The sequence below is a fragment of the Triturus cristatus genome, chromosome 7, assembly GCF_964204655.1.
Source record: "Triturus cristatus chromosome 7, aTriCri1.1, whole genome shotgun sequence".
NCBI lineage: Eukaryota > Metazoa > Chordata > Amphibia > Caudata > Salamandridae > Triturus > Triturus cristatus.
In genome coordinates this window covers 1,016,518,892-1,016,534,096 of record NC_140590.1, presented here as the reverse complement: position 1 = coordinate 1,016,534,096, position 15,205 = coordinate 1,016,518,892, and the positions used below count along the sequence as shown (strand labels likewise).

At 43.9% G+C, this 15,205-nt stretch overlaps 1 protein-coding gene across 3 annotated transcripts in view; it reads left to right on the top strand.

The window, feature by feature from the left end:
* Window positions 1–13,280, top strand: part of SHROOM1 (shroom family member 1) — a 214,481-nt gene extending 201,201 nt beyond the window's left edge. For all 3 annotated transcript variants that reach the window (XM_085618060.1, XM_085618061.1, XM_085618062.1), the window contains exon 8: window positions 4,460–13,280. In XM_085618060.1, coding sequence (XP_085474186.1) covers window positions 4,460–4,714 — 255 coding nt within the window. In that variant the 3' untranslated portion in view covers window positions 4,715–13,280. The remainder of the gene's footprint in view (window positions 1–4,459) is intronic.
* The last annotated feature ends 1,925 nt before the right edge of the window (window positions 13,281–15,205 follow it).

Sequence of the window (15,205 nt, the reverse complement as noted above, 5' to 3'; positions counted from 1 at the left end):
TAAGGATGAAGTGTGAGATATTGACGGAGGGCGTCAGTATTTATGGTCCTTTACAGACACCGTCAGGAAGTCATGTAGCACCTAAAAGTGGGCCACCTTGAAATTTGAACACCCTTCCAAACAGGAGAACTTGGGTGGGGACTGGAGACGACGCCCGCTGGCATGGCAACCAACACCCTGCCCTCATGCAGTACTCCAGGAATATTAATAGCCGCCAGCACGGGAGGTGGTAGGAGCACAGGTGTATTTTCCTTTGCCCGGCTTAAACCACGCAGACTACAGATCTTTATTCTCTGTGCACATCTCTGAGCCTACGAGCCGCACCTCCAAGACATGAGCAGGTATATTTCACACCTAAAGCTGATGATCCCAGGGAGTGGGCTCCCTTAATGACATTTTATGTGCACAAAGTATACCTTGGTACAGCGTACGCTTCAGAGGGACCCTTGTCCATACAGTCTTCCAGGAACCCGTTAATCCTCGAGTTGTTTGGTGTACTTTCAATGCAAAGTTAATAAGTCTTCCAAACTCCGTAGAAATCGCTGTGTCATTCAGGTAAAGAAGTCGAAATCAGCGGGTCGCCACACAGAATCAACGTTCTTAAGTAATGACCCAAGAGAATGCCTGGTCATTGGGCCTCCCCTCTCTAGCAGCACCTCTGACTGAGAGTGCAGTAACCCTACTCCAGTCTCCCATGCTCTCTCTAGCACAAACCGTGTAAAAACACATGTTAAATGTTCTCGATAGCAGCAGCGATAAAGAGGCTGGAGGCGTCTGGCCCGGCAGTCCGTGGAGGTGTAGACTAGCTATAGAGGTTGATGGTCTCTGGCCTCCAGGTTGGAAAGTATCATTAAAGTACCATTAAATTGGGTAAAAGTGATACATGTTATGTACATTAATCTGAAATGGCAAACGCAAAACAAGCTATTATTATTATTATGAGAAGCTCACCACCAGGGTCAGACTGGATAATAAAAGCAGCCCTTGTAAAATTTTTCAAACCAGCCCTACTTCCTTAAGCCTATCTCATCTTTGTCTCTTTTTTGCTCTCGCTCTTTTCTCTCTCTTACGTAAAGCACTCCCTGTGCCTGCTGTAATTACCCCAAGGAGCTGGAAAAAGTGGCAGAGATATCCTCAGTGGCGCTGTGCCTCAGCAGGTATGGATAGAAGAAGCGAGCTATCTGGCCCTGCCCACAACATGCCAACGTGGCCATGTCTCTTGCCTGGTACTTTTCAGGTTGCTGACATCATATCCAGAGGCAGCCTTGGGCCGAAGTAGAAGACCTCCATTGCGCCATCCCTCTCTGTAGCTCGCCATCTTTCTTTCTCTGTCTCTCTCCTGCAGCAAAAGAAAATCTGTAAAGTGCTCCTCTGTGCCCTTAAGTCTGTGCACTACAAAAACCTCAAAATAAAGAAAACTAGAAATCACTCAAAGTCGGTGATAAGCTCATCTCATTTAGCAAATTCCCCCTGTTTACAGTCTGAGTGATGTCATGATTCGCCTGATAGTGGGAACCAAAAAAACCAGCACCTCATCCCCATATCCTTTTCTTGTGTTAACCGGGTGATGATTACCCTGAGGCAGGAGAACTCCAAAACGCCCACCCGTACCTCCACTGGGGCTTTGTTGGGGGTCTACTACGGACGTCAATTCACCACCATGCTAAAGGCAGCTGAAAGGCCATCCTGAACATTGGGTACCATGATGATTTCACCTGTAGTGACATTACATGCATTCCCTTCACCCAAACAGATCACAGGAAGTAATGTCATGTGACCTTTGACCCTGTTTATATCACTGATAATTGCATCTCTGAAGAAAAGAAGTACAATATCATTAAAGTGAACCTTTAGTAAAATAACAAAACGCATACACTAGTATATCTTTATTCACCACAGATTTAAATTTGTATAATGTACCGGGAATGCCGCAGTGGTATATGATCCTACAATGTACATGTGCCTGAATACAACCTTGTATGCCTTAACACCACCTTGCCCAAACGCAGACTGTGATGTCAGATCACAGCAGCCGTATGTCCTGGGGTAGGCAACATGCACCCAGGCACAGCTTCAAATGCCCAGACATTGATTTAACTGCACACTCATATCCCCAGTACTCAGGCACAGCTACAAATGACAATGCATGAGCAAGGGCTGCTTCCTGTAGCACTGCCACCATGCATGACTGGCCGCCTCAGACAAGGAGGGACAGCATGCCTCAGTTCATGTCTGCAAGGTCTGAGTAGAAGGGATGCAGTAGGGCAGCTTCAGCCGTGTGCCAAGCAGACTGGTGATGCAAAGCAATGTGCATTCTCTCCATCCTCCCCTTCCCCCGCCCTCGTGCCACTCACACAATGACATGATGGTGTGCAGGCGGGCAGAAGAGCCCTTGCCTCCTATTCACACCAGCTCTTCCGGCGGCAAACAAGGGGGTGTCTACTGAGAGGGGACCTGGGGAGGTCAGGCAGCAGGAACTGAAGAATTAATCTTGGTTGTCATAGAGTCCAAAAGTAGTCTACTTTGTAAATAATTCCAACGTTCAGGAGAGTCTGCAGGGTAGAAGTGAGCGCTAAAAATCTTACACGTTTAAGTCAAATTTCCACGAAGTGACCCAGTTGCAGACTGAGAGACGGTAGAGGAGGTGTTTGTGGGGAATGCAGATTCAAATGGAAGTGTTTTGGTTAAGGGGTCAAAGCCAGAAGGGCCGCATGTGCTCTTGTACCATCTCTAATCATCCTGCTCCCTCTGTATTTAATACCTGTCTCTAGGGGCTATGTCGCAGATTTCGGAACAAAGAAATCTTGTGTGAAATCCCAATTTAATCAAATTGTCTTCTTCCTTAGATGTCACAGATGAGGCTTTTGCCAACCACATAGTTTTTTTATTTTTTATTTCATACTTCGTCAATATCACCACCTTAATGGATTTGCTGAACTATTTAAAAAAAAATGTGTGTAAATAAATCCCATAAACAGTAGGTTTTATGAGAGGAAATAACCTGGAAACTTAATTTGTTGTCGGAGCCACAAGCATCTTTTTTGCTCTACATTTCACCATTGTGAGAGATTTTGCAGAGAGGACATTATTCCCTAAATTCGTGAACTTGTCAAATTAATCCCCTTTGCTTAATTGTTGATTGGGAATAATTATTTTGCATCTCCTCAGAAACTGCTACAAAAAAACGTAATAGAAGTCGTTATCTAATTAAATAGAAGAGGGCATACTTGAGGTTTCAGGTAAAATAACCGTTGACCATAAAATGCATGATTGCGCGCCCTTCCCGTTTGGATGTGTTGCAACCTCTGCACTGGCGAGATGAAACCAACGCTGGAGAAAAGGGGGTTTCTTTTTCCTCGCAGAGGTATTTTTGAGATTAAGGTACAGACCAGCCTCCCGCCAGCCTTCCTCGCTTACATGCGGTGTTGCATAAAATGTGTATTCCTTTGGGAGCCTATGGTTTCTTCAGACTCATTGGTGCTCTTGAATGTCTGTGTGAAATGCTGCTTATAGTGGAGTGACGGTTGTCTTATGGTCATATTTAAAGCGACATTGTACTTTAAGAATGATCTACTGAGCTGTTGCCTGGAACCCTAGAACCTACAATGTGGGTTATTTTGTTATTTTTAACCAGGCCATAATGTTGAAATTTCTTGGCCGACTACAAATAGAATGACTTCCTCTCATTACACCGCAAAAAGCAAGTTGGGTAGGATTCCACTGAAACAAGTAGAGCGGGTTTTGTTTGCACCACTCAGACCTGCTTATTTCCAGTTTTCTCTCAGTTTCCTGGTGTGAGCACTTTGCTAAAAGCCAGGGAGCTTCATTTCTGGTGAAGGTCGGGCCTTACAATTTTTGTCTTGATCAGAAAAGTACATTAGGATATCTGACCGCCTCCATCAAAGGCGCCCAAGCATTTAACTGACATAATCTACAACATAAAGCACGGGCTCCTGCCCGGGAAAATGTATTGAGTCCCCGTTCTAAAGAGCTCACGTGAGAATCCCCAGTAGAACCTCAAGTCATGTGCACCACTGCTTTCCAAAGACGTATACTATATTCCATATGATAAGTTCCTTTGAATTATAAAGATAGCATACTATGGAACTGAGGAATGCTGGCAGGGATCTATGAAAACAGGCTCAAGGGAAAGATTCTACCGGAGGGCGAGCCAAGCGTTTCCACATCGAATGGAAGGATTTTCCTGTGGTATTGAGAATTCTTATTCTTTAATTCTTATATTCTTTTTTTCTTTGCCTTTTATTTTTCTCCAGGACACCTTTTATAAAGAGAATGTTGATAACATTTGATAACCTTTTAAGCCTAATTTGGTGATGTTTGTTATTAATATTGCAAATGTTTTTACAAAAATATTTCACTTTAAAAGTTGAAGCTATTTTTAAAAATCCTATTTCTGACTGTGGCTCCCTGTGACATGTCTGCTCCCTGTGTTTTACAGCATTCGCTCAATGAGAGGTACAACCTTTTGTCCCGGCAGCGGGAGGACGCAAAGGACCTTAAGGAGAACCTGGACCGCCGGGAGAAGGTGGTCTCGGACATCCTGGCCAAGTACCTTAGTGAGCAGCAGCTGCAGGAGTACCGGCTGTTCGTGAAGCTGAAGACCTGCCTCCTGGTTGAGCAGAAGGACCTGGACGAGAAGATTCGCTTTCATGAGGAGCAGCTGGAGCGACTGCAGGACAGCATCCCGGCATGACGAAGCCTCATGCATGGACAAATTGGGGCAGGCAGGTCCTTCACGGTTGCAAACAAGGGCTGAAGTGTTCTTGCAGTGGTATCTGCTTCCACTGATTGCTACTGATCGGATTCTTTGCTGCTCAGGGAAAGAGAATCACTTTCCACTGTGACACAAGAACCTGAGACTGGCCATGGACTCTCCTGTTGCGGAAGTCTTTGTCTTGAAGGAGATGTGGCCGAGTTACAATGCCGTGGTCTGTGGAACACGGGGCAGATATGCTTGATTGAGATGTCCTCACTCCACCCAATTGCGTAAAGATGGACGAATCACTTTACCCTGTGTGCCTCAGTCCCCTTCTCTGCAATAATTGGGAGTGCTTAGAAGCAAGGTAATCGTCAGTATTAAGCGCTGCATGAAGCTACTGTGGCTCTGGTTCTGACGGTCTCTTTCGCGTTGATGGTCTCTAACCTTGTCCCTCATTTTGTATTTCTGTCCTCGCAACTTGGACTTCTGAGTGTGCAGGAGAGACAGTACAAGGTGTATGCTGGTGGTGTGCAGAGTTGTGCATGAGTTTTAATTTACTACGTTTTCCACCATAAGAGTGACGTGGTCTGTATGATAGGAGGAGAGGATAGCTGTTGAAAGGTTAGATGAACCCTAGAGTCAGTCTGAGGAGAGTTCCTGGAGTTGAGGCTTGCTGCTTACATTCGGCTCTTCCCAGAGTATAACTTAAACCTTGAGGCCCTGTAGAGAGCTCCGTGGGTGCAGTAGACCACCAGTGGCATGAAACTGAATGAAAGACCTAGAACAGGCGTGGAAAGGAAGGAAGGACTTCTCCAAGCAGTAACTTTCCAAAGCCCTCTGCCCTGTGTGGGAGCAAGAATGGAGCCGAATAAGATATTTATGCATAAGCGCACAGCCGAGGCTGCAGCAACCTGGTCAGCCCCCCCCCCTGTAACTTCTTCATCTGGGGCCTTTTAAAAAACTGGGAGTCTGGGTTCCATAATTTGACATTTTTTTCATTTACTCCACACGGTATCAGATAATCTGCCCAGAGGTGAATTTGTCATTTCTTGTCGGCGGGTAGCTTTATTGGAGATAGGGGTTCTGGGGCATAGTTTTGCCTGTGTGATTGCAGTGTTAATTTCGGTTCCATAGTGAGTTTGTCTGAAGTGGCGCCCGCTGTTTCCAGCTTCTAGCAGTCCTTGCAGGTTCTCCAGACCATGGGTGCCATTTGCGCCGCCCACCTGCCCTCTCATTCCCTTGCTGGACACCGCGCAGCAGCAGAGTCTGCCCCCGGCCACCGCTTCCCTTCAAGGACAAGGGGAGCAGCAGGCGGGGCGATGCCCAGGCCTTGAAATGCGTGCCTAGGAGCAATGGACTCTGGTGCCCTGAAAAACAAAGCCAATTATGTTTTTACCAACTTGTGCCCACTTTCCCTCACTTTAGCGCTCAGAAATGGAGGTGCAACAACTGTGCAAACACGCCAAGACCTGGCTTACACAGATTAGCTAAATATCAAATGTTAGGAATATTTTCAGAAAACAAATGTTCAATCCCTATGACTATATGACGGGCAGACAGTGGGGGTTGCGGTCTTCACTTTACTACGGGCATGTATGTTTATCAGTACACACCCGTGGGCCTTTCTCCCATCCTTAAGACATTGAGGGTGTTAGAACCACTGTACATGTTCACCTGTCGGTCATTAATGTTGTCAAGTGGAGCTGCACGCACGTTATTTTACCTGGAGTTTCGCACAGTGTCTTATGCTGCGAGTACAACTTTAAGGTGCTTGCCCCCTTCAGTCTCAATGGGACAACGGCACTTAGAGACAGACATAACATTTTGTAGTAAGAGTCGGCTGGATATCGCTTGAAGTTCGCTTTGTAGGGTTTTGTTGTGTTGTGTTTGATAGCAAAGTGCCCAGGAGCGGTGTTGTAGGTTTGAGTTGACCTATGAGACTTCTGACATCCTTTGAAATTCTAGGTGTCCGGACTCCTTCCACTGAACAGCGGCTAAAGACACCACTGGCACGTTGCATGCCCAACGTCGTTGTCCGTCTCCATGAAATAAATGTGTTTTGCACGTCATGCTTTGGTATGCGTGGACTGTTTTGGCCATGTGCCTTCCATTCAAAACGGTCTCTGCCTGATGTTTACAGTGCACGTTTTCTGCGTTCACAGCGGTTGCATGCAGCGTTCCAGTGAATTTTCTTGCGAACAGTGGTGTTTTTTTAAAGTGTCAAAATGATTTTATTCTAAAACGGGTATGAATGTTTCAACCCGTGCTTTATGTACAGCTCTTAGTTCGAATACAATGACAGATGTATTTATTTATAGAACCTATTCACATGAAGCATGGACGGTCCTAGAGCGCTCTCTTGCGGCAGAGGACTGCAGTGCCAGGGACGTGAACATGCGATGTTAGCCGAAGAGCATTCGAATGTTTGCTAAACTTGTGTGGACAGGTTTGGTTTGGTAAGAGCGATAGTTGCATGACAATCATTACAAAATTGCTGGTAGATCAGCAATTTGGGTTCAGTTCGCTCATTCTTTTGTTACAATTCTGTACGATTCTTTTAATGAGACCACTGCGCTTACGTTTTCGTTTCCAACGAAGTTGTATTTAGGTTTAGTTCATTGCTATTCGTATGCATTTCATGGCGCGTTCATATTTTTATGGTTTCACGGCAGTTTGTTGAGTGTGCTTGTCTTCGAGATATGAGGATTGATTTCTTCGGATGGCGCGCTGATCTTGCACCATTCACGCTTCTGGGGGCGCGTGAAATATATGTACCTCCGTACAATACACCACATTTGACCTTAAGGTGCCTCGCACCCCGGAGTAATGATTTTGCTGTCAATCCTTCTAGGTTGTTCAAAATTAGCAGGAGCGTTGCATGCTTTTTAACGTCTACCGTGAACAAGGGGCCACCTGACGTAGAAAACCTCCCAGCCGCTCGGTGCTACCCTTCCACAATTGTGTTTCTTGCTTTTTTTATTTATTTTTTAACAATAACTAAGGTAATTTGCAGTCTGGCTTCTAGGATGATTAAGGCATGCTGCTGTTTATACCTAGTTTGATACTCCGTTCCCTGAGATTGTTGACGTGTAGTACTAATTCGGTACTCTAGCTAGAATATTTTTATCCTGATCAGTGAATTTGATTTCTTGTTCGAACCACATAGTTTGAAAAGGCCCTTTGCGTCCCCGCAGTGCTGTTCCACTCTACCCCGCCCCTTCCCACCTTAAACCTTGGCTTGTATTAATATCGACACCCCTGCTGGGTGATGGTTGTGTATTCATCGTGCTTGTCTGTAGACAGGTTTTGGGTGTTAATGGCGGTGGATGGGATATGCCCCCGAGAGGAGACGTTTGCAGTTCCTTGCTGGAGTGTGGGGCTAGCAAGGGAGACTGACATGTACTATTGGTTTGCCCAGCTTATTTACGTCCGAGAGCTAAGTGGCTTACACCTGTACGCAAGCAGTTGGGGACACGCAGTCATGCCAAAGCTCTGCGAATACTTAGATCGGACCCTAGCCCGGTGGTAGCCTGTGCAGGTGCAAAGTTCGCGGGTCACATGTGGGGCATTGGGAGGAGGCTGCTGCAAGTAGGATGAGGTGAATTCTGTATTTTCATTGTTTTAACCTGTCTAAAGCATCGGCAGTATACCATCCTATTGTGGATGAATCCAAGGTCTGTATTGGTCGCAGGCCAGACGAACAACGGCAACATAGTGGACCCTGTTAGAAGAGTATGGCTTCTTTGAGGTTTTTGTTGTTATTGTCTCGTTTGTACTAGATAGAGGATTGTTTAGCACACAAACTACAAAAATGTCTCTAGTCCCATATGGCTCAATGCTCACGCAATTACATTTGTTTTCACTCATTCTTAATCTCTTATGTATGAACTGAATTGCAAATTGCAATTTCATGGCTTCGCTATGTAACTCATGTCTTATCTTAATTTTTGATCTTTTAAGTATGAGCTGTACTGTACATTATACTTTTATGGTCGTATACCCGAAAGAAAGTTTTTTAGGATGATGGTGTGGTGCGACGGAGTAGAAGATCTTCAAATGTGACCAAAAATCTTCCTGGCCTTTTCCTTAGCTACTCTGCGGTTACTTAATCTTGCCTTCAGTTCCTGGAGTGGTCTTTAAGTCGATGGAAAAAGATCCTTCTTCCAAACTCTGTAATGTGTTTTTTGTTGTTGTTTTTTTATGTGGTAGTCTTTTTAGGTCTCGCCTGACCCAGCGCATGCGCTGGTCTGGCGAGACTTATTGAGAGGGCTCCAAAAAGTGCCACCAGGCCAGCATAGAGCTACAGTGTATGTGCGCGGGCACGCGCGCCGCGCTTTACCGCGATTACTTTTACTTTCGCGGCCCCACGGCCGCTTTGATGTTTGATCACGATCGGGAGCACTTTCGGGCCGCACGGCCGCTTTGCATAGCCAATAGGTCTCGCTTTTGGGACCTTATAAGTATTTAGTTATGCAACTGTTGCATGGCTAAACACTTATAAGGTCCCAAAGGCGAGACCTATTGGCTATGCCAATGCTTGTTTTTTTCTGGCACAGAGGCTGGGCTTCAGTGTAAACGAGCACTGTCGAAGCCACAACAATTGACTTCTGTGTAAATCATGCACATACAGGCACCGCATCTAGACGCATATACGCGCATGCACACACTCTCTTACAGACACCCGTACCCTCACAGACCAACACACATGTAGGTGCCTTTTTGTACCCTTGCCTTTCCTATCTGACACACTGGGGAGCCTCACACGAGAAAATAAATCCGGCCACGCAGTGATTAGTACAATGTGTCCGAAACTCTGTGTTACAAGAGTAACGCAGAGTCACCACATTCCACCAATTTCATGGGCAGAATGGAATAGTCTGCCCACCCTTAATATGCAACCGGCCAGAGGCACACTTGACCTCCAGCGGAAATTGGGGAGTGTGGGGGGAGGGATTCCATGCAGGTCATGACTCCAAAAGCTGAAGAAGGGCTGATTAAAGCATATATTTGAAAATGAAAGGGCCTGATGAATTACTGTTAATCCATCTTTTCTACTGCCTTTAATCGCGTATTCCAGCTTTATGCACTGTCACATGTTTTTAAATCCGTTACCATTTCCCCGCTTCAGTAGTAAAATCAACATTTCGATTCCCCTGAAGTTAGCAGGGGTTAATAGTAGCTCTTGCCCAGTTATACTGTTTTTTTCTCAGTCCTGTGAGATTTGACTAGTGGCTTTTTTCAAATGGGTGTTTTATTTCTTCTTTAATTTATTATTTGTAGAGCAGACCCCTCTTCCCCCTCCCCCTTGCAGTTAATTCATCCAGAAAGCAAATTAGGCTCTGGAAAAGTGAAATGATAAACATTTGGTAAAGCTCCACACTGAACGGGGTCAACAACCATCTTAGTCAAGCAGAACATCCTTGACGACACAGGGGCGGTCCTGCTGCCCCATTGAAAGATTGCTTATGAGTTGGTGGGATGGACCAATCCTGGGCTGGTAAATTAAGCCTGTACGCTCACATAACACCCTATCCCTCTCCATGCACAACTAAAATACAGAAAAGATTCCCCAGTATTTTGAATGGACTGAATGAAAACCAGAACTAAGCAATGGTTAATTTGCTGTTAAAACAGCATTTCTATCATCCAAGTAACCGAGGAGCACCGACTCCCCAGTGGTCCCAAAATCATGTAGCAGCAAAACCAATTTCTATGCAAATAAGTATCATTCTATTATTCTCAGACTATGACCAACCTGTATAAATGAAGCCCAAAGTCATCGTTTCAAGACAATATCTGGAAGAAGACTGTCCCCTGTGTGTAAAGCAGTGGGCCTGGTGTCTTTTTAGCTCTCCTTTAAATCGCGCCCACAGGTGTGCATCGCTATCACCCAGTCAGTTTTCCGATCACGTAACAACCTGAAATGTCTCATGGTAGTTCAGGGCCAAACATAATCGATTACTACTTTATGAGCGAAAATATCACATTTACCCAGCATGCATTGCTTAGGTGACACTGAACTTGGTCCACTTCATACACAACTGAACCAGACCCTCTTGACTCCCATCGGTGACAATCACAGACCTGCAAATGTTGCTCAGACTCCACCCCAGATCCAATATAAGGTCATCCCACTTTTAAGGTGCACAGGGCCCTAGAAATGGAAGACATGCACTTTACAAACACTGATAATTTAACATACACATTCTGATTAGTTGTTTTTCGAATAGAGAATTGTACATAGCTTACAGAAGTGTTTGTATATTGGGTGTTGCCACTGATTGCCAGGTCTCCCTGAGGGTCCCTGGTTTGGGTGTGACTCGGGAAGATCTGCTGTATCCCTCACCCATCTATCCTTGGAACCTGCTGTCCAGGACTGTTTGCAGCGGCTTCTCCCTGCATTCTTTGAGACCTTCTTTCCTGTATGAAGCAATAGCAAATATAGTTTATGCAAATATTCTTGTGCAGTAAAAATTCCTTTTATTTACTCTAGTCCTGTGTTATGTTTTCATAAACATAATATTATATTTCTAAAACATGTTACACTGCTAGGACCACAAGTTAGCCCAAATGATACCCTTGTCTCTGTTCATGATGATTAGATCACTGCTGATTTAAATATCTCAGCATCTTCGATTCTCTTTGATCTCTCAGCAGCGTTTGACACTGTAAAACAGTCCGAACAGCCCTAGACTTGTACCGCAGCGAGCATAATTCACCAGCTCTGGCCCTTCTGCACTGGCTACCCATGAAGGAGCGGATTATGTTCCAGGCTGTGTGCCTGGTCATAAGGCAGTCTACTCTGTTAATAATTTGCCTCTGAAATATAGACTTAAGTGGTACGTTCCAAATCGCCTCCTGAGATCGGAAGATAAATACTACTTTCATCTTAGAACCATCATAGGTAGGTCTTTATCGCATCTGCATCCAGATGAAACTCTTGGCCTCTTACCCTCCAACAGCAATTCAGCTTACTGAAACTACGAAAACTCCTTAAGACCACCTTGTTTTCTGCCCCTCAAAAATAAACCTGTTCTGTTGTGAGTGTGGCATCCCTGAGAGGTTTTGTAGGCAAAGTACCCAAGTGAGGAAGGATGTTGTGTTTTACAAAATCCAAATTATATTAGTGGGACCGGAGAGGGGCCAATTGTTACAGTGGACTGTCCACTGGCTTAGAGTAGATTCACCGACACACACTTTTCATTCAAGAAATGGGTTGATTTTTTTTTTCTCTTAGTAGGCCAGAGCCTCTAAAAGATCAGTAAAGGTGTGGCACGAGTAATATGCCAGTACCCGGCCCCCTGCTTTTGAGTTAGAGTCCATCCTCTTATTGAGAACTCACTGTAGGCCTGCCCATCTCCGAGCCTAACCTGCATGGCATGATCACTTAACCCACACTAGGAATTCCTAGCTGGCTGCTGTCAACCAACGATGTAGGTAGACCGGAATTCCTCAAATAGCCACTGGGCAGTGGTACCATTGGATTGAAATAACCTATTACCTTTATTTATTTGTGCTGAGGTACTCATTCTGTCTCTATAAAGTGTTACAGACTGAAAAACTGGACTATTTTTTCTTCAAATAGTTTTTTCTCTGGCGACAACAGATATAAGACTGAACAAATAAAGTACCATTGAAATGGTCTCATTTTGAAATATGTGGACTGTTGTAAAGTCTGTCTGTGGTTTAAGAGGTTGAGCTTGCATGCTGTCACGCCACTCTATATAAGTGGAGAAATAAAAGACAATTATATTAAAATTAAAAAAATGGAAACTAAGTACATTTTAATTTTTTTAATGGAGATGCATATATATGAATAGCCAACACTTTTCACCCGTCCGGCATATGCCAAGGGCAAGAATGCAAAATCAATGCTAAATCATCAATTATATTTACTGCTTTTAATTTATAGCCTTAAACATGCAATATTTATTGCCAGAGTCAACCTTAAGAGCTGTTTAAAAAAACGTGAAGTGTAGGATTACCGTTTCTACCGAACAAATATGATCGATCCATAATGAAATCTGTGTGTTGACATACATTATGTGATAACAAGAAAGACAAGACTTTGAACTTTTTTGTATTTTGTGACAGATGAATTCTCTTGTAAATGTTGGGTGCCACTCATATCAACTATTGAGGCCCCAAACCCGTTGATCAGCAAGTTGAGGACAAAAGAGGGTATTAAATTCGAAAGTTTTTACCTGAAGAATAGTATTGATTGTTAAGAAACAAAATTTTCCGAAATGTGTTTCATACAAACTGTATTGGTTATTTATTTTAAATGGAGAGGGCTGGGTATTATGTTGACATGTACGCAGCTCGCAAATTGCGTTTCGGCGTGTCAGAAAAAAATATTTCTACTTTGAAATTTAAGTGCATACCAGCAGCTTTTTAAATGAAAGTGGCAGAAGGAAATAAATGCTGGCTCTTCAAGCCTTTGCAATATGGGCCTTTTATGCTACAAGAATAAAAACTATATTTATCAGTAAATTACTTTAAAACTGTGCATCACTTCTAATTTTAATAAAAAAACAATAAAAATATTTTTTTGAAGGTTTCCAATTTGAGAAAATCATTTTTTTTATGCTTGCATATTTATTTAATGTTTATTTCCAGCCGTGATTCCAGCTATATTGGCTCATTGAATACCAAATGAACAGCAACCGCCAGTGTTTATTTTCCCAAGTGTGTTCACTGTATCGTTTACCCCCCTTACAAGGTAAATTCTAGGGCAGTGATACTCAAAGTTGGTGCCCTGCTGGTCCTCTAGTTAGTTGCAGCACTGGGCTTCTGTTTACTTGAGAGAGTGCTAGCATTCAGAAAGATGTTAAATAAACTAGCAAACATTTATTTAGGCACTAACTGAAGTAAAAGAAAAGATGCAAATTAGGTTTTCTGCACCACTTAACATTAGGAACACATTCTTTTTAAGGACATATTGCAACACACATGTAAAAATGCGATAATGTTTCTACAAAAATACAAAAAGGTGCATTTCATTAACATGCTGAAGCGTTTTACCTTAGTGCATCAGATTATATCAGTGCATTGAGAAGTATTTTTTACAGTGATAGTTTTAAAAAATGAACGGAAAAATTGTCCATGCCTCCCCCCACCCTCCCCACTCTGGCAACCGTGCCAATCATGAACTAAGGGGCAAACATTTGTCATGTGGACCCCTCTGGGTCACCTGGGATGTTATTATACATGGACAAAAATATATTGTATTAAATCAAACCCAATAGAAGGTTTTGTGCAGCGTACATCCTGAACTAATGTATTTCAAGGTGCTCTTATATTTGATAACGAAGAAAGAGTCGGCAAAGTGAAATAAAACAATTGCTTAGGATCACACAGTTTGGCCAAGTGGCGAAGCCAGGATTTATCCCAGGCTTTCTGGTTTCAAATTGTGCAATTATATTTCCTAGCAATTCAATAATCAAGGTACTTCCTTTTTGCATCTAACTCTCCCAAGGTAGCGATAGCAACCTGAAAAGTCTTAGCCCTAGGTGTGGTTGAGGGGTGGAGATTCAGATCAGCATAACAGAGTACTGTCACATCTCTGACTCATCTATAGGCTAGTGGCTTTATTTAGAGGTCAATATGGAATGAAACCCTCAAAATAACCCACTGTCCACCCCATGTACGTGCTTCGCTTTCCCTACGCCCATCTGACACCCCTTCTACCCCCCAAAGTCTTATTCCCACCCAGGCGGCATCAATGCGGACCTCGGGCACACCACAGACTATACCTTTTGATGCCTGGGAAATGTTTGTGAGTACCCATGTTCTAGAGCAATGCAAGACAAGTCAAGATACCACCAATTATGTTGGTAGTGCTCAAGGGAAATATAGCTGTTGGCATACCACTCAGTAGACTTTCATGGCAGGACTGATGGGATGAGAACAATTTGTATGGAGTAAAGTCTTTCAGTGCTTTGGAAATCTATGCCTATTGTCTTAGTATGTTATACTCTGACTTAGGCCACCAAAGTGGTCTCTACAATCTGTAAGCACTTGGAGGGGCAGAGAGCTTCATTCGTAGGGTTATACACAAAGTGTAGTGCTGCCAATAGTCGAAGGTGGCTACTCTCCTCGCATATCTTGTTACGGGAAGACTAATGGTGATGCAGTTGATTCTACTCCGTGGGGACCTAGCGTTTTCACCTAACTCTGGAGATGCCTTATCAATTTCATTTTGTAAAGTCTGTGGAGTCACCCGTAAATGGAATATTTAAGTTTTCCCTTCCAGATATGTGGCGAGCAGCGTGCTGTATGTGGCATGGTATACATGAGTGAATGGCGGATAGACCATGCATATTTTAAGGCTGGCCACTGGAAACGCATTGTGTCTGCACAAGTTTGTGCTTCCCTTCCAGGCTGATGTTTTCCCTCCATGAATGTGACAATCTGCTTTCCCACTGAGCTATAGGCTGTGCCGGGAAACTCAGTGCCTGTCTCAAGGGCCAGGTGAATATACAT